General features: G+C 40.0%; 1 protein-coding gene across 1 annotated transcript in view; it reads left to right on the top strand.

The window, feature by feature from the left end:
• Positions 1 to 787: 787 nt before the first annotated feature.
• Positions 788 to 26,363, top strand: part of RGS5 (regulator of G protein signaling 5) — a 48,044-nt gene continuing 22,468 nt past the window's right edge. The window contains exon 1 of the mRNA XM_082865760.1: positions 788 to 900. Within this exon, the coding sequence (XP_082721886.1) occupies positions 857 to 900 (44 nt within the window). The 5' untranslated portion in view covers positions 788 to 856. The remainder of the gene's footprint in view (positions 901 to 26,363) is intronic.

Raw genomic sequence — 26,363 nt, forward strand, 5'->3', positions numbered from 1 at the left:
TGAGTGACTTGGTGGGGGTGGTGCTCTGAAGAATTACCTAACCTAGTCATCAAATAAAGATCAATCAGAATACCACTTATAGAATTAGGGGAACTTGGGGGCTAAAATCTAGTAGATAGAATCATGTAAGGTATTTTGTCTCTTTCATCACTCAGTTCAGGGGTTATTGCCTCCAAAAAACATCTTCCCTTGTGGTGCTTGAAAACACAATATCCTGGACCTGCCTCTATTGCTCACTTATATCGTACTGATATGATGTTTGGGGATCTTGAGAGCAGAGAGTACCTTCTTCTTTGAATTCCTAGCATCCACCTGAGTGCCTGGCACATCATAGGGACTCATGTACATGTCCCCTGAACTTCTCTAACACTGTTTCCTCCACTGTGAAACAACGTTGGGCTATATGATCTGCAAAGGCCCTTACAGTCCTAACAATCTACGACTTTGACATATCTGAACTAGCCCAAGGCCCTCTGCTTCATAACAAAGCCCACATCTTTGCTGTGGTTGGTTCAAAATTATGAGCTAAAACATGAATGATTTGTGCACAGTTTAGGGACTCCCCTTGCCCTGGCAGAGTAAGTGTTCTGATAAGAGCAGTTGGAAGCCTAATGCAGCAGCGCCTGCAGCAGAGAAAAGATTCCAGCCTCCAACTCCCACACAATTGCTGCTGTTCTCCAGCCTGCAATTTCCTCTTAGGCTCTGGATTGGTCCACAGAGTGACAGAGGGCTGGGAAAGAGCCTCTATATATTCCTCAGAGAAAAAGGCAGTCCCAGATGGACTTGAAGTTTTCAAAGACTTGCTCTGCTGATAAGGACTTGTGCTCAAAGCTGAGGACCTAAGCCATTTGCCAAAATGTGTAAAGGACTTGCAGCCTTGCCCCACTCATGCCTGGAAAGGTGAGTTATTTTGACTTAAGAGGTGGAGATAAGGAGAATCTTCTCTCAGGGGAGGATACTCAGGGGCAATAGAGGGCCACTGTAGTTTGTGGCAAAACAGGTGGTTGATTATAGACTGGGAATTGCCTCCTCTCTGTTAATGGCAAGGTTTTGAAAGATCTGAGCTAGCAGACTGATGCAATATGAGATATATCATACACCATTTATATCCAGAACATCATTTCCTCTGAGGAGATGCCTATTTTATAAGCACTTGTTCAGACTCAGAAGTGTATTGTTAAGAGCATGGATTCCAACATCAAACTGCCTGGGTTTGAATCCTGGCTACATTACTTACTATTTGTGTGGTGTTGGACATTTTATTTAAACTCTGTATCTCAGTTTCCTTACTGGTAAAAATGGATCTACTAAGTATCTTCCTCACTAGCTGGTTATGAGGATTGAATTACTGTACGTAAAATGCTCAGAACACTGGCACATATGAGAAATGTGTAAATGTTAACCTTTATTAATGTACATGGAATAAGAAAGGAAGACTGAGATTTGCAATGAGGCAGAGAGGACTTCTCATTGTTCTTTGTATCTGGATACCATCAGATAGAAGGGGCTGGATTGCTGGACGGAAGACAGCCCTTGGGACATAGAGATTATTTATTAGCTATCATTGTTCTTTAGATACAGAGGAGCATCTTTGAGGCTCTGTGGTTGTCTTCAGACTGGACAATGTTCTGGAGGGAATCCTAAGTATCTAGACTAAGTAAACAGGAGGAGAACAAATATCTGACTTGTTAGAAAATTTAACCCAGAAATCCTACCTGATGCAGAGAATTAGGGATATTTCTCCTCTTCTTAGTTCTTAAGAATGAATTTGATTAGATTTTGTTTGATCCTACATTATTTAAAGGAAATAAAGGTGATCCTCGTACAGCCTAACTTCATCCCTAAAGGCACTGTCAATGTTTGCCTAAGAAGGTTGTGTTGTTCAATGGATCTGTACTTCTGTCTCTTACAAGTTCAGGTTTTCTTTTTGATGACTTCGACCCTAGAAATAATCTCAAAATAATTTTTAAAGAGATAACATCCTAGCAAAGGAATTTGTCTCCAACAATACTGTCTAGTGACCGGAAATAAAGACCTCTCTCACTTTGTGCTGTCAAAAGCACAGATTAAAAAAAAAAAAAAAAAAAAGCACAGATTATTTTTGAAAGATGTGTATACTTTTTAAAAAAGTAAAGTAGGACTTAAGTAACTAGACTAGGACTAGATTGTAACTAGGTGGGCAATATTGGCCATTGGACCATCCTCAGGGGGGAAGAGAGGTTTCAGTGCTGGGTACTGTTTATCAGCCTATCTTTCCCCCTAGAGAAAGCCTGAGAAACAGGGGGAATACAGGGGTGAAAGGCAATTCCTTGAACATGACGATGCATAATTTTTTCCATTTCCATTTTTACAACTCTGAGAATTGCAGATTTGACTTTTACAACAATTTTAACACATGTCTTTAGCCCACTTATTGTTTGAAATCAGGTACTTTCATGTAATGGGTAAATCTTAACCTTGTTAATTGGTGAACTATTGCCTCAGAATGATTGTTAACATCGGTCTGCCAGTCATTTTGTGATCCTATGACCCACTGCTTGGCATTTAGTGAAAAAGCAATAAATGTTTGTTGAAAGTTTGGCATTGTTACTAATATTGCCCGATTTGTTTTTGTAAATATGCATAATGTTTACTGAGGCACATGGATTGCACATTTCTTTCATTGATTCCTATAACTGTTTCATATCTGATTCACTAATTCACTACCAACATTGCTATTGATTCACTTTACAAATCTTTTAATTCACAGGAAATTCTTCTGCTCCAGGATATAACTAATGTTCACACAGTATATTATAGACTGACCAAGGAGCAAGCTTTTTTGCATAGATTGCCTGAAACTTTTAAGGCATATGGTAGAATCCTGTGATTATTGTGTTCTATTACATTTTTTTTCATGATCTGTTACCATTGCAAATATAGTCATGTTTCCAATGACTGTAATGAGTGATTTGGAGAAGTGGAATTGTAGAGCTAGGGAGCTGTTAGCACACTCTCATGGAAAGAACCTAAAACTGTCCACTCTAAGGGAAACATGATACTTGAATAAATCCTTCCAAACCTGCCTTCCTTGGCTCTATTCATAGTGGAAAGAATACTGGTTATGGAGTAAAGAACAGACTTAGTTTTCTCATTAACTAATTTGTGTCCATGAGCAAGTGATTTCACTGTCCTGGGATTTTATTTTCTTATTTAGTAAATGAATGTTGGATTAGCTGTTCTCTAACATCCTTTCTAATCATAACGTAGTTTAAATAAGGTGAAATACACCTGGTTTCAGTGACTAGCGAGAGATGCAAGTAAAGGAAAATTTTTCCTAATTTATTTCTCTCTAAAAGTTTGGGAGCCAATTAATGAAAATCATCAAGAATTCAACCCTGTGTTGAAATCATGGCTGTGGCAGAAGCAATCTACTCAGTGAGAATCTGACTTCCAAGAAAGCAACATTTACTTCATGTAAGAGGAGCTTTGGAAAATAGTCGTTGCTCAGTGTTTACGGAAGCATTAAGCCAGAGTCAACTTTGACGTATTTGTAGAAACTATTGTTTTACTATTTATTTACATTTTTAAGACTATTGCTCATTAAAACTCAAAGTTGACCTCACATTTTTTATATATTTAAAGAGACCAATAATCCAAATATTTGGGCAATAAATGGCCCCCACCCCACAATTTTTACCTTCTAGCCTATTGAAACCTGTGCTGTATGGGTGGGAATCTTAGAGTCAATGGAAAAGGAAAGAGTTGAGTCAATTGAAAGTCTTATTTTTACCAGTGATTTTCCGCTATGAATTTTAGGCTTCTTTTAAAAAATTCATTTTATTTTAAGTGTCTTGAATTTCTCTGAACAAGTTTAATTTTTAAAGTAAATATTGCTCTTTGGAAAAAGATGGAAGTCTTCTGAAACAAAGAGTGTTATCATTGTGATTCCCCCAAAGCTGTCACCATTATATAAAGCAACCAGTGTGATTATTATTGTTTTTGTCCATCGGGGTTGACCACTCCTGATACCAAATTTACAGTCTCTACTAAACTAAAAACGGGGAGTAAAGGAGTAATGAAGACAGCTACGGACAAAGAATTTTCCCTGGGCTGTTAATAAAGTGTCACAAACTCTTCTATAGATATCTGACCTACATCTGATTTCTGTTTAAGATTCTAAAGGCTGCTAGTTGTGGAATGTGTTTAATCCATAGTTCACACAGGGGCTTCTGGCCACCTCAAGTGTGTGGCAATGCTGGGAATTTCAGGAGCTATAGAAAGTAAATGGGGAAAGTGATGTTTTGTTTTGTTGTTTATTATCATTTTACTAAACATTCAGTTTTTCCCCATCTTCTTCAATTTATGTGGGTCTAAGTATGGATAATTTAGAGTAGCAAAGTACCTAATCAACTGATCTTGTAAGGTTGTCAAGCCACACAGAAGCAACAAACAGAGTGGGTCAAGGCTCCTGAGTCCACAGGATTAAGTTAATACAGCTTTTTCCAAAGGCATGAGCACAACCTTGGACCAATTATAGAGAAAAGATAAGCACCTAGTGAATTAAAGACTGTAGCAATGAACTTGAATAAGTGATAAATGAATCAGAATGGACACAGGATCATCAAAGAAGCCTAAAGAGATAGTAGGGTTTGGGATCATGCTTTCTGGGAACAAGTATGAATTTGAAGCTTGCTATTGCTGATAGAGAGTCTTGTGACATAATTGCAAACATTTCAGTGAAACCCTGCAATCTTAAGGAAGTGAATAAACTATTTAATAAAATAGCAAGGGGATGTTCCTAAGAAAAACCTTTGTTTCAATTCTTACTGATGAAACAATTTCTATTGTTTCTCTGGATTGCCTTTCCAACCTCCATACTTGCCTTAAGTATAAGGGTGAAAGAACTCTCAGGGAAATTTCAGTCCACGTAAGGAGATAAATAAGAAGAAAGTAGCCCTCTGTGTTGAGATCCACTGTAGAGGAATAAATGCACCAAGTGCTAAGAAGCACAAAAGTGGGGGGAATGGGTGGGGAGCTCATAGAGCTTTGGGTAGCTATGGAAAACTAAGAAATCACAGGGGATGATGCCTGAGGTTTATAAACTAAGCCTGAAAGGACTGAGGAGTTGGTCAGGTCCAGAGAGGAAGAGGAAAGAGAAGGAAGTCATCCCAGGCCAAGGGGCACATCTGCATGTGCAAAGGCTTGGAGGTGAGAGGGGATTGATGTTATGACATCTTTGTGCAGTCTGTATTGTCTCTCTCATGCAAGCAAGGAGGGAACTTTGGATTTCCAGCTACAGTTAACCTCCCATGCACCTCATCCTGCATACTGTTTCCTTGGAACTTGTCCAGTGCCCATCCACACCAACTGTGAGGATTGAAAAGATCTGTTCATGAAGAAGATTTTCCCCCCTTTTGTCTAAAGACTTCAATTACTAAAAAGACAATCTGTACTTGGCACGTAGTAGGCACTTAAATACTTTGTCAAAAGAATGCACAAATATTTATTATAGCAAGTGGAGACAGACCTGCTTCCAGGTTGTCCTGGTGCTTTCTCTGCTTCCAAAGGGATTGAGAAGGACAAGAGCAATGACTTTTTTATGCTACAATAGGATAAAGAGTGTATGTTGTAAAATAAAGAGGGCTTCCTGTTTGGGGGGGGCAGAGTGGAAGAGACTGGGAGAGGAAGAAAGCTTTTCTATAATTTCATCAGGAAAACCTAGCTAAAGAGTTGAGTCTTTTTTTGCTTCTAATGCAAGATGAACCTCATGAAATTATATCACTTTGGCTATTTCTCATGCAGTACTGTCCCAGCTTCTTTAATGAATTACATTCTGTATTCTGTTGCCTCTTCCTATTTTTTCTTTCATTTACTCTGAGCTACGTTGAAACACCAGATATCAATTCAAAACGCTTTTAGATCCCAGAATCTTAAGTTTGGAAAGCTAACCTGAAAGGTTATCTAATTTGTTTCTCCTTCTTTAACAAGGACTACACACTATTATGGGATAGATGCTATCTAGGGAGGGAGTTTATATTTCTGGGATTGTGTGTTAATGGCTTTTGTCTGTCCTGCTGGCCAGAAAGCAAAGGAACTAAACTTTAATTAGTTCAGTCAGGATCAATCATTAGTAACAGGAACCAGAATATGGCTGGAGGCCAGAAGATAACAGGTTCCTATCTCTTTCTTCCTTTAAAGTTCATTCGAATGGAGTCTCAGATAACATTAAACCTGCCCCCTATTTTAAAGGCTGAGTCACCCAGAGGATAAAGACAGTGAAAGCCTGATTGTTTTTCACTGAGAAAGTAACTCCTAAGGTTACACATTTTAGGGATATTAAAGAAAACCCAGAGTAAGGAAGGATGTAAGTTCACAGTCTATCCCCTACCTTAACATCAGCAATGTGGTGGAGTGAAAAAAACATGGAGGTGGTAACTGCACCTCTATTACTTCCTTAGTTGTATAAACTCCAGAAACGAAACCTCTCTGGCTTTCATTCCTTATCCATAAATGAGGATATTTATCTTGTTGGGGAGAGATGCTATAAAAAATAAATGAAATAATGTATATAAGGTAACTAATTTTTAGTAGGCAGACCCTTATAAATACTTAATTTCCTTCCATCCTTCTTTCCATCTTTATAGGTAGTCAGAAAAACAACATTTAAATTTCAGTTATGTGCCACGGCTTTTTTTTTCCCAGAGTATCAAATGATTTAATTACAAAACTTAAGCCACTTATTAATTATTCACCTTCTAAAAAACGCAAACATGAGAATAAAATAAACACACCCAAGACTCACTAGCCCTTGTAGGATAGGAAGAAGCCTTGGACAGAGAGCCTGCAAATGTTTTTTCCGTACATCTAAGTCTACATTTTCTCATGCATTCTAAGGTCCCATGTTTTGACACCTTACAGGGGAGAGGAAATGGAAGATACAAAAAGTCATGCACAAGAGGGTCACAAAGATCTTAAAGCTATTTGCTGCTAATGACTTGTACAACTCTGAGAAAGAGTATCAAATAAGCATTGTCCAATGTTTACTCCTGGCGAACCTTTAGTGTCATTCTTTGAAATTGCATCTTTGGGACTGGTTATGTTCCTTCATTATAGCTTTTGCTTATCCCCACGCACAAACCCTAAAATTCACACACAGTTTCTAAGTTCAAGTACAAAGGTTCGTTTCAGGACAACCCCGAGTTGAGGTAGTGTTTCTTAATATATCTGTAGTGTCTACTGGGGGTCATCCCCTGGACAGGCTGGCCAGATGGCAGCACAATATGGGGGCCCACATGGTCAACTCTCCTACTGGCCCACTTGCTCCCTAATTTATCTGGACACCGCCTCACAGTCAACGTTGCATCTTGAAGTCAGTGATGACCTTGGCCTGTCTTCATTCTGAAGTTGTACTCTTATGTAACTGAATCCAATTCTTCACCATGAATTCAATGGAGCTTCCAAAATGTGTCAGGTCTATTCTTAGGAAGCGTCCTGGGATGGGGCTGGAGGGTCCTGGCTTTCAGGCTCTGCAGGGGGTGCTGGCACAGCTTCTTTTCTCTGGGCTGCCAGGAACTCATGAATTGCTCGTTCTGTCTGTGGCCTGAAGATGTGGTTTAGCTTGGGATCCACCATCTGGTAAATAATTCTGTCCACTCCAGCTTCCAGCATCCCTGACTATACCACACTCTGCCTCAGACCATTTCGCAATTGGTTTTTGTTCATCGTAGGATTCCATTCCTGCTTCTCCAGATGTGTTGACACAAAATTATCCACATTCTGCCTCAGGTTTTGGTAAGCTGGCTTGGTGTCCACGTCGGCCAGGCAGTCCCGGTGAAATCTATCAATCAGGCCCCGGCTCTTGAGCTGCTCCAGGATGAGCGCTATGAGCTGCGGGTCTCCAGGAAGCAGTGAGGATGGGTGGATGGGGCCGCCACCCACCATGCCGGTGCCTCCACCTCCCCCGCTGTCTGTCATGGCTGGGCCCCGGGCCCGCAAGGGAGACCGAATACAGCTTCCTCTCAAGAACAGAGGGCCTGGGTCCTGTGGAGGTGGCGGAGAGGCCAGAGAAGGAGGCGGCGGCAGCAGCTGCAGCGGCGGCAGGTTCTGAAGCAGCAGAGGTGGTGGGAGAGGTGGTGGAAACCCTGAGCCATGGCTTTTCATAAAGCTTATTTCTTTTCCTCCTTCCTCATCATAGCCTCATTAAAAAAATAATAATGATGATGAGTTTGTATAATAATACAGTATTTTTACGATTTTGCCCATAATTCTTTCAGCAAGTATCCCGTTTAAAAGCTCTTTACAAAACATTAAAAGACATTAAAAACCACGATTATACTGAAAGGTTAACAATTCTTTAATATCTTTAAATAGTCAGTAAGCATCCAAATATCCTCAATGACCTTTTTGCAGTTGGATTGTTTGACCCCTCAGGGTCCAAATGAGGGTCACACATTTTTTTTTTTTTTGGACTACTGTTAAATTTTATTATTAGACTGATAAGAACATAACCAGTCCCAAAGATGCAATTTCTACTTCTTTCTACAATTAATTGGGCTCTAGTTATGGAAAAGCACTTATTGCAAAAGCACTTTAAGGTCCCAGAAAGACTGAGAGACCAGTGCCTTCTATCTGGTGGGGGCACTTTAGCCGTCTTAATTTGGAGCTGCTTGGTAGAGTGCGGTGAGGCATCCACGGTTCATAAACAAGATGATCTGAGGGGTTTGTCTCCAGTGCCCTTTCACCCACCTTTCACATCCCTTAAGTGACTGCAGAACCACCGGCTCCTCCACATCAAATCATGTTTACTAAGATCCTACTGTGTGCAGCGCACACCATGCCTGGAGCTGGAAGCCGCTGGGGCACAGATCCTTTTTCTGCTTTTTTACTTCACAACAGTGAGGAGACTAAGCTGTCTTCCCTGAGGCACTGTTGAACAGATTCACATGCAACCACCCTACTCTTTTAAAACTGAAAGAGTAGGGCTTCCCTGGTGGCGCAGTGGTTGAGAGTCCGCCTGCCGATGCAGGGGACACGGGTTCGTGCCCTGGTCCGGGAAGATCCCACATGCCGCAGAGCGGCTGGGCCCGTGAGCCATGGCCGCTGAGCCTGCGCGTCCGGAGCCTGTGCTCCGCAATGGGAGAGGCCACAACAGTGAGAGGCCCGCGTACCGCAAAAAAAAAAAAAAAAAAAAAACTGAAAGAGTAACCCCAAGTCACCATCCAGGCACCAACACCACATAAACCCCAGGGTCACACATTGCGATTGGTCGAGAGCCTCTTATATCTTTCCTAATCAATGGGCTTCCGGTCTTTTATTTCTTTTTTCCTTGCAATTTATTTGTAGAACACAGAATTTTTAGATTTAAGTATAAAAGGCTATGTAACATGTGGGTGGGGAATCCAGGGTCAGCTGTAAACTTGGCTTCTACTAAATAGCAGAGGGTGAGTTATGAGTCAGTTCCCTCCCCAGGCCTCATTACTGTATTTGTAAAAGGTGAGAAATCAATTATATGATCCTCTTCCCTCCTTCTAGCTCCACTACTTCATTGTTCTTGATTTGGACACCGTGTACTCTGAAGAAAGATTGTATTTTTATTTTAATTTTCCAGCTCTTCCCAAGTCCTACAGGAAGGCCCAGAAACTAACTTCTGGATGTAGCTTGAAAACAGTGATTAAAAGTGTGAAATATTCTTCCAGTCACTTAGGATCTCAATGGACTAAATTCAGTACCCTAGATGTCTTAAAAATGCTTGTATGAAATTCAGACTAAACTCCCAGTTTGTGAAAAACATATATTTATAAGTAGTGGAAGGTGACTCTTTTTATTTTGTCAAATTCCATGAAAGGAACAGATGGTTTCAGTTTCTTGTAAAATTCGAGGGTGAATTAGGTTCAAAGATCATGGATTATAACAGTCTATGATTCTTGTACAATTGACCCTTGAACAACTCGGGGCGTTGGGGGACCAACCCTCTTTGGAATGGAAAATCCACTGGCTCCTTCGTATCCATGGTTCTGCATCTGCTGAATGGTGTAGTACTGTAGTATTTACTATTGAAAAAATCCACATAAAAGTGGACCTATGCCGGTCAAACCCCTGTTGTTCAAGGGTCACTGTATTTTGTTTACAGTTAATTTAGTTCTCTCTTATCTCAAGAGTATAACTTCCTTGAGGGCAGGGAGGAAAAGTGAAATAAGGACACAGACACGCCTCACCTTGGGTATGCAGTGCCCGCCTTGACTGCTTTCACGCTAGGTCCCGTGTTTCTTCAGTCAGTGGAAACTGTGGTCCGCTCATGCCCTTCTGAATGCTGCCCAGAAGGAAACTCATCCATCAACTTAACAGTGAAAGAGTTTCCATCCTTGAGGCTGGAATAAGAAGGGTGAATTGGGGTTTCTAGGCTTTTACATAATTAACCAATTTTCATCTACCAGTTGAGTGGATACTGGAGTATAGACAATTCCTCAAGTGGCATGAAGACTGCCTCTGACTACATGCATCCATGTCAGACACAAATATGCACAGTGACTGCAATTTCTGACTAGAATGAGGACATATAGCCTGCCTCTAGACCAGGCATTAGAAATTGGGTCTTTCCTAGAAAATCTGTAGATGTGGCCAGCCTAATCATAGGATATATGCACCACCAACCCAACTAATGCACACGCGACTTCGAGCTTACTCACCCTGACCATCGTTCTCCTGGAAAGTCCAGACAAGGTATTTCTTTGCAAAGCATTCTATTCAGTTGCCATGCTGAGATAAAATACCTTGCCCTGACATTTTTTTTCTCCTTCAAAAAGGAAATATTTCAGGGTTGAAAAGATTCAGCTAAGCAGTCTTTGAACACTTTGGACAGTAGATACTTGATAATCAGCTGGCTTCACAAATAGCAAATAAGGCTAAGACCATTATTCTGTATTCTACATGCTTTCCTTTCTCTTTTCCAACTGCTTCCCCAGACACTTCTCAAGACAATTCCTAACCCATCTGGACAAAATGTCACTCAGATTCCTAAATTTTACATTCTAGAAAGTTGTGGGAACTATCATATTAGAGTCTGAGGAAGATATGAAACATGAAGTAAAATACCTGAAAAACATGTGAAGTGCTCTTCTGTGTAAGTGATCATTATTGGTACTGAAGTGTGTGGAGCTGTTTTTGTCAAGCTACTACTTTTTGATATTTTTTTGTGCAAACCATCTGTTTCTTGATGAGGCACTTGTCTGTGGGGATTCAGGAAGTTTAGAAAGAATCAAGATGTCTCATTAACAAAGTAGTTTGTTGTATTTTGGTAACATTTTAAGTAATAGTTTACAAGAGATACCTGGGTCTACAGGAACATGGGACTGAATGACCTGTGCACTTTAGGATAAGGTCAACAGTGCAGGTCACACTGAAGACTTTCCCAGGAGAGCCCCCTATCTAAGGTCTGGTGCTTTCTGAATAACAAGCCGTCAGAGTATTGGACTTTGTTTCTGAGTCCCCCAAGTCTAAAACAGTATGTCACTTGAACACACACACATGCATGCATGTGCACATGTACACACACACACACACCTGATATTTTTTATGACTTGGAAAAAAGATGGACTGTTTGTTGAAATCAGAGATTCACACAGACAGCTTGAAAGTGTCTGAGCTGGCTAGGAGGAAGCAATTTTTTTTTCATATAGATGAATGTAAATCAGTGGGGATTTTTTTTCCTCCCTTCACAGGTTGAATTTTACACTTTTCCTTTAGCAGACAACAGTGAAGAAAAAAACTTTCTGTAAGTTGAGATTTTCTCAAAATTGTAATTTGATAGTTCAAAAAGCCTTTAAAAATTTTTTAATTGCCCTCTAACATTTATCTTCCAGATCCTCTGAGAATAACTTAACCTTTGTCTCCCTTCCTGGTTCAGACAGGGCCTTGATGTTTGCAATTATGCTGAAATGTGAGTGCAGATGGCTGGACTGCAGCTGAGGGAAAGGAATATGTAACTCTCATTAGCTACTTATTTTAATATTTTATTAAATGGATACCAGTTTAAGAGCATGAAAAAGACAAGATTAGCAAAGACAGTGGACAATTGTGACAGTATAGAATTGAGTACCTAGCACAGTTCTGATCACACACATACACATGATAAAGGTCTGGTGACTCGAAATCATAGACTCTGCCCCTTGAGGTGGGATGTGATTTTTTTTTCCCCTTCTCTAAGGTGACCAGCTTAGAATCACAGAATGAGAACAGGATCAGTGTCACAGACAAATTCCTTCTCTTATAGATGAGAAAACATGTCCAAACTCTTTGGTGACTTGTCCAAGACCACATAGCTGGTTAGAGTTGGAGATAATTCAAGGTCTCTGGATTTCCATATCACCTTCATTTTATTTTATCTGATGAACTTTAATGGCATGAATTTTGTGTCTTCACTTTTAAGATATTTATTCTTCCATAGACACCATCTTTCAAAAGGTTTTGATTAGGAAACAAACAGTAGTCTTTAAGAAAAAAAATGATTTGGAACAAAATTTCTATTTACCAGATGCCTACAACTGCCAATTACAACATCTGAACACATGAGAGAGGTGTTGCATAGTAATTAAGAGCTCAGGAGCTGAAGTGAGATTGGGTGTGACTCCTACCACTGTCATTTACTGGATGATTTTTGGGCAAATCACCTAATTTCTCTGTGACTCAGTTTTCCCATCTGCAAGATGGGAATAACATTTATACCTCCCTCAGGGTTGTTATAAACACTAAATAGGGTTATGCATTATATGGGTTGAGTAAACCATTTAGTTAGCTGGGGAACATGTACTTTTTCTAAGTGGGTGATGTTTCTTAGTTATTTTCATGTTGGGATACCCTTGCAGCCATGTCTCAGAATGGGGCCAGAGCAGGGAACTGGAAAGCATCCTAAACTACCTTCATCTCCCTACAGAGCTAAACAGGACATATGGAAGTGGGACTCAAATGGAAGGGCCCATTGCGTGGAACGTTAAAAAGCAAATGAGAAAAATAGGTGACAGGAAGCAGGAGAGAAGGGGGATCACAGATAACCCCTCTGAGCCTGGGTGTTGATGGAATAAATGGACTATTGACAGAATTTGGTAGCCTAGAGGGGATATTCTTTTTAGGAGTAGGTAATGAGTTTTTTCCTCTGAACTCAGGTCTTCTCCTTTAGGAATTCTTAGATATTGTCAAGTCAGAACACCTTATCCTGACTTTCCTGATAGTTTTATAGTTACTAAATTAATTTGATTTCAAAAAAAAAACCCAACTGTAACTACAAAATGCAGGACTCTAGGGAATAACTCCTAGCTAGCTATGCCATGAAACCGAAGCCTATAGAATGCTGTGTCTGGTTTGAGCTCCTGGGGCTGGGAGAGAAGGAGAAAGATTAGAAAAGAATAGCTGGTCTAGGGAGGAAATTCAGAAAGCTAAAGCTGAAATATAGACCATTCCGTAAAGGTGAAAAGAATTGAGATTAGCTGTTAACTGAAAATAGAAAATAGAATGGGGATGAGAAGACAGTCTGACTGCCTTAAGTCTATTTTCTGTCGTGAATCAAGTCTGAAAAACAGAAGCTAAGAGAGGATATATTTGGTTCCTGTTGCTGCTGTAACAACTGCCAGAAGCTTAATGGCTTACAACAATGCACATTTATTCTCATATAGTTCCGGAAAGTAGACGTCCAAGATGGGTCCTAGGGCTACATTCTTTCTGGCGGGTCTAGGGAAGGAGTCATTTTCTTGCTTGGTCTGACATCTGGAAGACAGCTACATTCCTTGTCTCATGGTTCCATCCTTGACCTTCAAAGCCGGCAGTGTAGCTTCTTCCAATCTCTCTCAGTCTGCTTCCATTGACACATTGCTTTCAGACCCTGACCCTCTTGCCTTCCCCTTACAAGGACCCTTGTGATTACACTGGGCCCACCCAGATAATCCAGAATAATCTCTCTACCTAAAGATCCTTAACTTTATCACATCTGCAAAATTCCTTTTGCCACATAAGGCAACATAGCCACATGTCCCAGGGATTAGAATGCAGACATCTTGGGGAGTTATTATTTAGCCTACCACCAAGGGAGACATGAGAATGAAACTTCTGTCACGTGACTCGCTCCCCCTCTCCTTCTATGCCTGTTTCTATGCTCTGCAGGCCATTCTTCTGTCATCTTAATTGAAAATTTCTCAGGTGCAGGCTACACTTCAAAGGGTTAACTAGATACTTGCCCTATAGAAGGCATTGTTCTTTCCTTCTTTTTTCTGTGGGACGTCCCTAGCACACTCTCTGGGCCTGCTTCCCCAAATTCTCAGGTCTTTTTTCTCTTGTTCCATTTTATAGCTGACGGTCTCCTATCAGCTGTGATTTGCATCTGCAATACATAAAGTTACATTTGCATTTGTCTAAGATTGCTATGTGTTCAATCTAGAGGAGAGAGCTCAGTTCAAAGACAGCTGCTTTGCATCTTTCTTGCAGCACAGCAGCTAGGTGACCATCTGCTTGGTTCTTGGACCCTGTCCCCACCCAGAACCCAAACTTCTAACTTAGTAACTCCTATCCCAATAACCACACAATTGGAAGAATCCCTGTTCACCAAGCCTTGATGTGTGAGTGCCACAGGTCAGAATTCATTGCTCATTGGGAGAAAAATGAGAGAATGCTATAAGAATGCTGGAGAGAAGTTTTCAGCATTGCGTGGAATGCAATGACATATGCATTGACCTGTGACATATGCATGGACCTTGAAAGCATCTTTGGAATTTTTAGAAAACATATTAGGAAGATGGGGACTTCCATATTAAACTTTTGGAAGGATCCCTGGGGAGCTGGGAGAAAGACAGGAAGAGAGCAGCTGCTTTGGGATCCAACCAATACCCTCTCCTCCCTGCTCACACAGGATTCCAACCAAATCATACATCCCCAAATCTCAACCCTTCTGAGAAGCCTTCTCCTTTCTCCTTCATGGAGAAGCTAACAATGCATCCCTTGAACTCTCACAGAACTTTTTCATCATCCCTGTATTTCTTATCACTTCTTAACCAACTTCCCTCAGATTCAACTTTGGTTAGGTATTTGACATTATCTAATTTAATTCTTAGTCTAACCCTGCAAGGTAGATGTTTTCAGCAATACTATTTTACCGATAAAGAAGCACAGATAAGTTAAATATCCAGCCCAAGGTCAGAAAATACACTCCACATGCCTGAGTTCTGGGGTGCCAATTTCAAACCTGGGACTCATTCTATCTGTCATAGCCGCATCCAGATAAAACTATGTATGTAGTTGGCCCGTCGTCCCTGGGGGTTCTGCAGATTCAACCAACCAGGGATCAAAGGCATGCGAAAAAAAATCAAGAAAGCTCCAAAAAGCAAAACTTGGTTCTGCTACGTGCTGGCAACAATTTTGATAGCATTTACATTGTATTTACAACTATTTACATGGCATGCATATTGTATTAGGTACTATACGTAATCTAGAGATGATTTAAAGTACATAGGAGGATGTGTGTAGGTTATGTGCAAGTACTACACCATTTTATATGAAAATAAAATGTTTGAGCATTTGCAGATTTTTATATCTGTGGGGAGTAGGGGTCCTGGAACCAATCTTCTGAGTATACTGAGTGACAACTGTACATATATCTTCTTTATAAAATGGGAACTACTTGAGGTCTGGAACAATCTCTTATTAATTTTGTAAAGCACTCCTCATACTATCTGGTACAGTGCCTGACAAAGTGTGGTTGCTCTATTAGAGTCTGATAAGTGAATGGATAAGTGAATTTATGAAGCAATAAATAGATAATTCTTGAAAATAGAAATCTTGAGAATAATAAGGTATTGTTACATTATGTTAAGGGAGGGAGAGAAGAAATGGTTTGAAATATAATTCTGTACTTCAGACAAGTAAAGGTCCTCTTATTCTTCATCGTTATGTCATTATTTTGCTCAACACATAATAATTTGGCAAAGATAAATGTTGACCAAGTGTTCTGATTATTCAAGGCAACGAACTTGTATCTATTATATAAATTCATTGCCAGCAGACACGTTAAGTTTTGGGAACTGTAGTTTTATTAAGTGATGTAATATATGTTCACGTTGATTAAGGTTTAGGTAAATTTTACTTTACTACTCTTTCTTTCCCTCTTTTCCGATACCCTTTATTACCACTTTTATTTCCTGCTTTTATAAGATACAAAACAACTAGAGTCCATGTACAACTAGAAACTTCATTCTAGAAAGTCTTTCTTTATAATTTAACACAGAATGAGATGGAGATGTTCAAAGGCTATGGGTCACACCAGTGTTCAGAGAGGCTCTCATGAGAATGCCTTCTGACCTCTCCACCTTTGGAGCTCAAAATAAACCACAAATTTCTGTCTTCCTCAACTTGAAGACCAGTTTCCCACTGTTCATTATCTGGCTTCCAAACTGAATTACAGAAAGTCCAGATATCCTGCCAACAATATTTTGAATAAGACACAGAATTTAAGGTCAAAGGGAAAAAAGACTTCTACCCTGTCTGTCTTGTTCCTCCACTGTCTCTTTCCTTACTCCTAATAACCTACTCTGAGTGATGACTATGTAAGAGACAGGCCATAAAAGCATGGGAATTATCTCAATTTCCATGGGAATCCTTGAGTAGGGAGTAGCCAGTGCTTGGGAAAAACAATACTTTTTTTTTTAAAATACTTTTTATTTTAAAATAGCAGCACAAGGCTGGTGATATTATAATGTAACTCTGAGCTGAGCTAGGCAGCAGCAGAGGTCTCCAAATTTGCTTTCTTTGTCTCTCTGTAGGAGTGCTGTCCAGAAATGTATATCCTCTATGCTTTCAGAGTTAGTTGCATTATTTCCAGGTAGAGACTTTCTGAAAGGAGCTTATCTCGCATGTCAGTCAAAAAGATCTTTGTTGAGTTCTATTCTATTCTATTTATTCAATAAACATTACCCAACACCCATGTGCAAGATGCTGTGATAGGATAGTAGGACAAATACAGTAGAACAGTAATAATAATAGGTAACTTTTAGGGAATATTTACTGTGTGCTAATTGCTCTTCTAAACACTTTAATGCCTTAACGTATTTAGCTCCATAATATATATGTGAGGTAGGAACTATATTGTCACTATTTTACATAGACAATTGGAAGCTTAGAATTTAAGTAACTTGCCCAAAGTCACTCCACTAGGAAGTAAGAGTTGGAATATAAACGAAAGCAGTATAGAACTGTACTTTTATCCTCTATACCATCCTAGGAGTTAAAGCAACTTTAAAGTTATTTTCTAGATTCTCTGGGAGATCAAAGAAGTAAAATATGGTACCCACCCTCAATGGGCTTGTTATCTCACTGGGAGTACATACACATGGAACTCTTAGACACGCATTCACGAGAAAGTAGAGTAATTGGGTGAAAATGTGCTGTCCATAACTTTAGCGGAAGGAAAGCATTCTATCCCTTGCTCTGCAACTTACTAGAAATCTAAGAATAACATCGTATGAGATCTTCGAAAAATATTCTAATTTACACAAACCTCAATTTTTCTACTTTTAAAATAAGGGTAGGGCAAATTAAAAGCTCTGTAAGGTCCATTAAATATGATCACAAAACAGAGGATCTTATGTTAGAGGAGAGAGAAAGCACTCTAGGTTTTTGCAGTTACAGAGGTTTCAGGAAAAAAGTGAGATTTTTCTGGTCCTAGAGCATTAGAATAGTTTTAATTGTCATATGGGTGGCAGTCAGGAGGCAGGTTAAGGAGGAAGCCAATGGGACTAGGTATACAAGTAGTTATGGGGAGCCAAGGGAAATAAGCTTAGAAGTGGAGGACTTTGGAAGCAAGAAAGTGATGTTTGAAACTGAATCAGTTGATCAGCAGTTCTCAGAAGTGTGGTCCTGGGACCAGAGATATAAATTCTCCGGTCCCGCTTCTGACCTCTTGAATGAGAAACTCTGGGATGGGGCTGAGAAATCTGTGTTTTAACCAGACCTTCTGGTGATTGGGGTATATATTCAAGTTTGAGAAACTTCATGGTAAATAATAGAAAGCCATTACAAGCAAGTAGGAAAGTGTTTGTACTCTGGTAGTGAGTGCAGGATGTATTCAAGTAGGAAGAAGGAAATGGTAAGGTGGGATGTCCTAGTAACTCAGGCCTGGAGAAAGATGCTAAATTTAGATATGGAGAGGAAAAGGCACATTTAAAAGAATTTTCTAGGAAGAAAGAACAACATTTGTGATAGAGTATCTACAGGGAATGAAGAAGACAAACAGTTTAATGTGAATCAGAGAGTTTATAAATTATGGGAAGGAGAATATTGTAATTACAGGTAAACATGGGATGTTGGGAAGGGGGACGGAATAGAAAAGGAATCTGTGGTACTATTTACAAGTCGTTTCACAGCTCAGGTCCTCGCTTTCTCATTTATTTTCTCGAGATGTGGACTGTGATGATCTTGAAGTCTTAGTTTATAATAGCTAGAGAAGATATTAGAGCTTTTCTCACTAAAGTTGTTTCCTTCCTTCCTCCCTCCCTCCCTTCCTTCCTTCCTTCCTCTCTCTCTTTTCTTATTTTTCACTGAAGACAAGAGAACTCAAATAACTTTCTTAAGATCACCAAGCAAATTAGTGACTGAGCTGAAAATAGGGTTTAGTTAAGGGCAAATGTTACCATGTTTACTGTTTCTTTCCTAAATTTCCTTCCTAATGTTACATAATATGTTATAGGCTTTTTTGTGTGTAAATGTTCCTTCATTGGCACAGGATTTTCTGTAAGATAATAATAATTAATAATAATAATAATAGTAAATAATACACCCTGTCATTTATGGAGTGCATTGTCAATGTGCTAGGCATTACTGTAAGTGCTTCACATATAATAACTAATTTCATCATCATCAGAACCTTTTGAGGTAGGTACCATTATCATCTCCAATTTACAGATGAGAAAACTGAGGCTTAGAAATTTGCCAAAAGTCACACATGTAGTAAGATAAATCTGGTTACTTTGACTTCAACATTCATGCCCTTAACCACTGTGCTATACTGTCTATTGCCTTTTAGGAAAAATTGCTTAGTTTTGGCATTAGCTACATTCTCTGGGGAATACCTCCATGTTTCACTTCACTTTCTCTCTGGGAACAGCCTCTTTGACCCGAATCCTACTTGCTTTGCAAACTCTTCCAGTTATATAACCTGAGACGGGAGTTTTGCCACACTTAGGAGTTGGAATTGTCTCTGCCAAGGTCAGGGAGAGATTGAACACAATCCAGCATGCTGCTTGTGACTATAATAATGGACTCAAGATCTGGAAAGTATCTTATGAAATCATCTGGACAGATCCAGATGTCATATGACTTAGCTGTTATTCAAAACAGCTGGTTTTGTCTTTTCTTGACGAATTTTCTTCAGCAATGGAAAGTTGGCCACATTTAGTTCACTATTTCCATGTTTTTATCACCATACGGTTAGTAAGTTCTCCTGAACCCTCCCTTTTTTTTGGTGAGGGCTTTTTCACTCTTAGAGGTGGCTGGCTTTTGAACAATTTTTAAATGGATATATCATTATTTATATCTTTCTTGTTTGAAGCATCACAGTGCCTTAAAGTCATTCCAGGAACTCTTGCTTGGGTCTGGGTATCAGCTTGGGTGAAGCTGGGAGCTCTGGGGCTAAGGGCAAAGTCTCATTATGGGCAGCATATAACTATCCCCCTCTGTGATCCTCCCACCTCCCTGGAGTCCCACAAAGATGTGTGTGACAGGGGAGAGTGGGGTGTCAATTAGTTAGAGAACCCTAAACCACAGTCTTCTGACCTTGTCGTAGGGATTCCCTATTTTCCCTCTCTGTTTTTCTGCCTCTTCCTTTACCACTCACTCATCAAAAGCAATCCTTCTCTTTCGGACGAAGCGAGCATATCTCCCCAGTGAGTTTAGGGTCTTGGAAAACAAAGGCCAGAAATGGGATACCATCTTCCATCAATACCTGCTTTTGGCCTCACAACACAACTCCCTCAGAGGTAAGAAAGCACAAATGCCCAGCTACCTTCTTGAAAGTCAGAAGAAAATCTATAAGTAGAGGAAAACATGAATTAACACCTCAATACCTTAATATTTTATATGTTATTATTATTACTTTTTTTTTTTTTTTTTTTTTTTTTTTTTGCGGTATGCGGGCCTCTCACCGTTGTGGCTTCTCCCGTTGCGGAGCACAGGCTCCAGACGCGCAGGCTCAGCAGCCATGGCTCACGGGCCCAGCCGCTCCGCATCATGTGGGATCTTCCCAGACCAGGGTACGAACCCGTGTCCCCTGCATCGGCAGGTGGACTCTCAACCACTGCGCCACCAGGGAAGCCCTATTATTACTTTTAAGAGTTGCTACAGGCCACCTGTTTTCTGCCTGTGTGCCATGAGGAGTGAACTCTTGCCCACAGCTGGCATACTTGCACCTAGGTTCAGGGATCTTGTGATTTAAATGAAGGTCCAGTGACCTCACATGGTCTTCGACACTTGGAAATATCAGGGATGTGGGGAGACAGAGTGTGTTTCTCCCCCAGGTGATGGAGGAAGAGGATACATCATCAGGTAGGGACAGGCTCTATTAACCTGCCTACATCCAGCCTGCATTTGACTGACAGGGAGCAAACAAAGATGCTGCGAACATAGACTTTTCCCCACTGCTTCTAAGTGAGTCAGGGCCTCGCTTTCTTTTTTCGTCATTGCTTTGCAGCCCAGTATCTTCCTGGCTTTTAACATGTAGTTTTCCTCCTATCTTGCCCTGTACAGAGTCACCAGAAATTGCTTCTGGCTTTTCGCCAGGCAAGTACTGTTTAAGGCATATAATTCCCTCAACCAAGTGAGAGAAAATGAGCGTAATGCAATCAAATATTAATACGCCAGATGTTAAGGGAAACTGCTACAAACTGTAACACCAAGTGGTATAAGATAGTATTAAATAAGTAGATATGATGATGATGGTGACCATGTATGACATGCTATTTACGTGCCAAACACCGGGCTAACTTTTACATGCATCATCTCATGCACTCCACCCGGAAACTTTTTACAGCAGGAACTAATTGTATCTTCATTTTACAAATGACGGAACTGAGGCCAAGAGACATTATATAGCTTGCATAAGGTCCCATAGATTGTAAGTGGCTATTGAAAAGTAGCCTAAACTAATTTATTCACATCCAACTCTTAGGTTCTTTTTGGTAGATAACTGTAGTTATTAATGGTTAGTGGTGGGTGATGGTTAGTTATTTCTCCACAACTTCACTACCAGCTAGTGAAAGCAAGACCACCATATATATAATGAAACCCAATTGTTCCATACTTACTTAGGCAGATAGTTACTAACAAGTTGGCGCAAAATATTTATACAACTGGCTCTGTAATCTCAATAAAGGCACAATTCTTTGTGCTCCGACTATAACGTGTAGGAAAATTTTACTCTGGCACAAATATTCTGAGGTTGGATTCTAATACCTTTGTAGCTGGTATCAGGCAAAAAGAAATCTCTGTATCAAGGTCTAGATATAGGACTACTTAGGGATCGAGCCACAGGTGCCATCTCTAAGAGTAAAGAACTGTTTACATTCTTACAACATTTCTATGGAGTAGGTGTGAGTTTGCACAATAGTGTCTCTAGCACAAATGACTTGAATATCATTATTATGACTGGAGAGAGCCCATTCCCTATTGAACAAACCTACATGTAAAAACTCACTTCTAACGTGCTCTGCTAATTGACAAAGCAACTGGGATTGCTCTCTATAAAGACAGCTGAGGCACTTAACAGCAGCCACCTCTGGAGTGGGGCCTTTTTCACAAGCCTGCTGACTGCCACTGTGATTAGAACAAGTAGCTGAAGCTAACGCTTACCCAGTGTCACACTGTAGCAATTACAAGCAGCTGAAATTTTTCATTTCATTGTTTGGATTCCTTATTTTGTGTTTGTCTTGCCCAACTGAAATATAAACTCCATGAGAGGATCTTGTCTTTTTGTTTCACTGGGGATTTCAAAACCTGTAATAGTCTACGGCACATGGCAAGCATTTAATAAGCATACTTTTAATTTGTTGAAAAAATAAGTGAGCAAGAGGAGAAGCTATTGAGGCCAGTCTTTTCAATCTCAACTGTGATCCTATGAAACCAAGTCAGTAAACTTGTAGACGGAATCCTTAGTCTTTTACAGCAGGTTGCCTGTGAGGGGCCCTGGTGATGAATCAACCTGGGGTAGTTGAGGTAAGAGCTTGAACATAATGAAAATAGCTATCATTAAGAAAACTTACTGAAAGAAGAGGTTAGAAAATACTGTGTTGTAAGGTTATAATAGACAAAAGTGACTTCTATGCACACATTTGACACAACTGACATTGTCAATTCCGTTGTTTTAAAATGAATTTATTTTTATTTTTGGCTGTGTTGGATCTTCATTGCTGCATGCAGTTTTCTCTAGTTGCAGCGAGCGGGGGCTACTCTTCGTTGCGGTATGCGGGCTTCTCATTGCGGTGGCTTCTCTTGTTGTGGAGTATGGGCTCTAGGCACGCGGGCTTCAGTAGTTGTGGCACGTGGGCTCAGTAGTTGTGGCGCACGGGCTTAGTCGCTCTGTGACATGTGCTATCTTCCTGGCCCGGGGATCGAACCTGTGTCCCCTGCACTGGCAGGTGGATTCTTAACCACTGCACCACCAGGGAAGTCCTCATCAATTCCATTTTTTTCAGCCATCTTACAGCTTGACATGGCTTGTTATTTAATTCATGATTAATATAAGTGAAAACCTAAAGCTCTACCAGGGAATGATTCAATTGTGTTTGGAAACAGAGCTGTCATTTCTGGCATTATATCCTAATGCATGAATAATAATAATACCATATATTCTTTAGCATTTTCTTCATCTTTCTATCATTTGGACCACTGAGGAGTATTTCATATTAACTAACCTAGAGTCATTTTCCATAATGTATCATATATTAATATGTGTCAGATAAAAAAATACAGACTTTAACATGGTATCACATTGCATTAGTAAACTACTTTTTCATTTTCTGCTAAAACATAAGCAATGGGTGGACTTTCTTTGGTTCAAGTAGAAGGTTAATTCAGGAAAATGGTAGATGCCAAACTCATACATTCTCTGTCCACCAAAATGACCCTGGAGGGACTTCCCCCTGCACTTGAGAGTCAGTCTTGAATTTCAGGGGCCATGCATGGAGGATCCTGGAGAGTTGAGAATTTCAGTTCTAGAATTGACCTGATTTTCCACAGATGTTTCCTTATACTCTACTAAGGGTTTTCAAGATCACCCCTGTGTCTCATGAGCCATCTATCAGTAACAAACTCCATCGATCTCAAGTTTTCAATGAGCAGTCAACAAGAAGGCTTTTCCACTCTTGAACCAAATGAATCTCTCTAGATGGGTCCAGCACAGTGGACATAAGTCCTCTGGGCTCCCTTCTCTCCATGAGCATCTGCTGGGGTTCTGTCTACGTGACTCAGATCTTGGCTGAAAGAACTTAGAAAGCTCATTTCTTCCTCTGCTTTTCAGATCCGGCTGTAGTACTCTCCAGCTGTGGAATCTTGTTGCTAACAAGTGTTTTAGGAACTTTTATTTATCTTTAATGGGTATTTATCACACTTTTTGGAGCCAAGAGAAGGCATGTCCTTTTTGCTCCTGTAGAAGCAAGGTTTGTGGTATTTCTTCAGAAGGCAGCAGCCTGGAACAGATCTGCTCTTTTTCACTGAGGCTCACAATTTCCCATGTCCGGCAGGGGGCATCTGCAACACAGATTTAAGTTGCATTGGATTTAAACTGGATTGTCCTTGACAGGGGACAGGTTGGAACACCTCTTTCAGAAATGTGTCCTAAATACCCTGTCCTATACTTCCCAATTTTTCTCCATCCTGTCTTCCTTCCTGGCTGTTCCCGACATATGTCCAATCTCAGAACTAGTCTGTGCCTCAGGAATACTTTTGTTTAAGTAAATCCTGATAAATTTTGATCTCATGATGGATTCTGATTAGACTGAGTGATTGTAATTACCCTCCCTGCCTCCTCTCATCAGAGTGTGTCCTATCTGGTGTGAGGGACTGAAGAGCATACTCCGTTTCAGCCCCCATTCGTCTATTTCCAACTTCTCTAACAGACAGAAATCGAGTTCAGTCAGAGTCCTTGCAGTCATTTAATGACACTACCTCTCTGCAGTTAACCAAATCAGAGACATCTAAGTCCTCGATGGCTTATTTGGTGCTACACCCCAATATTTCACCCACCCGCCCCAAAATGCAGTTTTACTATAACCTAGCAATTCAATTCATTCATTCGTTTGCTGATTCATCAATTTATATAGTAAACATTTATTGCATGTCTGTTAAGTGCCAGGCCCTGGGCTAAGTGCTGAGACTGGAGCTGTGAACAAAACAGATATTGACCCTGCTCTCGGGGACCTGACATTCTAATGGGAGAGACAGACAGGACTCAAATAAATACACAGAGACATAATGCAAATTGATAAGGACCATGAAGGAAAAATACAGAGGCCTCTGCGAATATAGTAGGGGCAGCTGTTAAAGCATGTGTCTCCTATTACACTATCTTCATGTTATCACGTTTGAGCTCCTTGAGGCTAGGGTCTATGTTCTTTTATTAATATATCCCCTCCACTTTTATCAATGAGTAGAAAAATATCTAGCATATAGTTTACATGTATATGTCCTACATTTCCTTAGTTCCACGTGTCTCTGAAGCAAGGAACATCTTTGTAATCCTTGAAACACCTAGCACAGGACTTTATATATAGCTGGTTACTGATAAATTTTACTTGAATATAATTGTATTTTGAAAAATTCTGCTATGTGTTTGTTTTAGTGATTGCTTGTACTGTTTTCCACACTTATTCACTCTAAGGTAATAATTTTCACTCAATTCACCAATTAGTTGGAAGGACAGTGGTGGTCCAGGGCCTTTTGAAAGCATACCCACACAGGGCACAGATTTAAAATTGCACAACCCTACAATTATTCAAACTCTTTTCAGGTTGAAATCACTAATGTGAGGCATCTAGTGAAAGGATTATCTTCCTCTGAACCCTTAATTAAAATTTCACCCAGGCATTTCCAATGATTTTATTTCAAAACAAGTTTTTCTTTGTAAAACCAAAGGATAACAGGGTTGGGGGTGTGATGAGAAGAGATACGAATCATTTCTTGTTAACAGGCATTAATGTAATATAGCCAGGAAAACTGCCTGGTGGGTGGTCAAACAGAGCCAAGGACTGAGTTGAAATCATAAACACATTAAGAAGTTTTCTTCTCTGGATGGGTTTGTTTTTGACATTAAATGAATGTCAGATACATTCAAGCTTATTTTTAAAGGAGAAAATAAAATGGAAGCTTTGAGCTTTTGTTTTGCTTGATTTTCCATTTGTTGTTGTTTCTTTTTTCATTCCCATATTTGGATATGTCCGTATGGTGGGGAGGAAGGGGAGAGGGGGGAATGAAAGATTATTCCAGGAACTCTTAAGGAGAAAAACAAACGTAGTAACACAGTTTATTCCTACGCAAAGAGTATAATGTTTCAAGTAGTTTCAATCTCAGCACTGGTCAACTCTTCAGCTTTTAAACATTCACTGTTTTATAAGAGAGACAATAATGTTATTCACTCCCTATATGCTGTCAAACTCCTAATTCAACCGAATGGTCTTCCCGACTTATGTGCGTTAACATTTTAACGTCCTATGTTTGAGCCTATACTAAACCATAGAGAGAAGTATTTTCTGAAGCACTGCATTTCCTTTCTCCCTTACATCCGCAGGGCAAGTATGAGGAAAAGAGTAATCTGGTGTTCTGGCATGTTTCTCTACTTTGAGGAAGTGAAATCTGATTTTCTATGGGCAGTGTTATAAATGGTTGATTTCTAGATTATCCCACAAAAAGACAATTTAAATAGTGATATAGATAAAATTATACGAGGATTCTGGTTCATTCTGGTTTTAAAAGTCTTTTGTGGGATGTCTTGGAGAATTTAACCACCCTGTATAGACAGTGTTTTCATGGGAAAATGCATCCTGAAAGAATTAGCAAAAGAAAAATTTGAAATAGATTTGTAAGACAGGCTGCCACTTCTTCATGTAGAGACAGTCTTTGAAGGCACCTTTCAATAGTTTTACCTCTTTTTGGTTATCATACCAAATTTGCTGAAGGCTGCATACTATACAGAGGTCCTCCATCATCCACCCTTCCATCAGGAAGGGGAGGCAGAGTGAGCAGGCTTCATCTAACATGGCATTCTTCTCCCTCCAGTCACACTTTACACTCAGGCAATGCAGAACCACTTTTGCATCCCTTCAAATGATATGCACATTATCCTCTTCCTACCCAGAAGTCCCAGC

Source organism: Leucopleurus acutus, assembly GCF_964270905.1.
Source record: "Leucopleurus acutus genome assembly, chromosome: 2".
Lineage (NCBI taxonomy): Eukaryota > Metazoa > Chordata > Mammalia > Artiodactyla > Delphinidae > Leucopleurus > Leucopleurus acutus.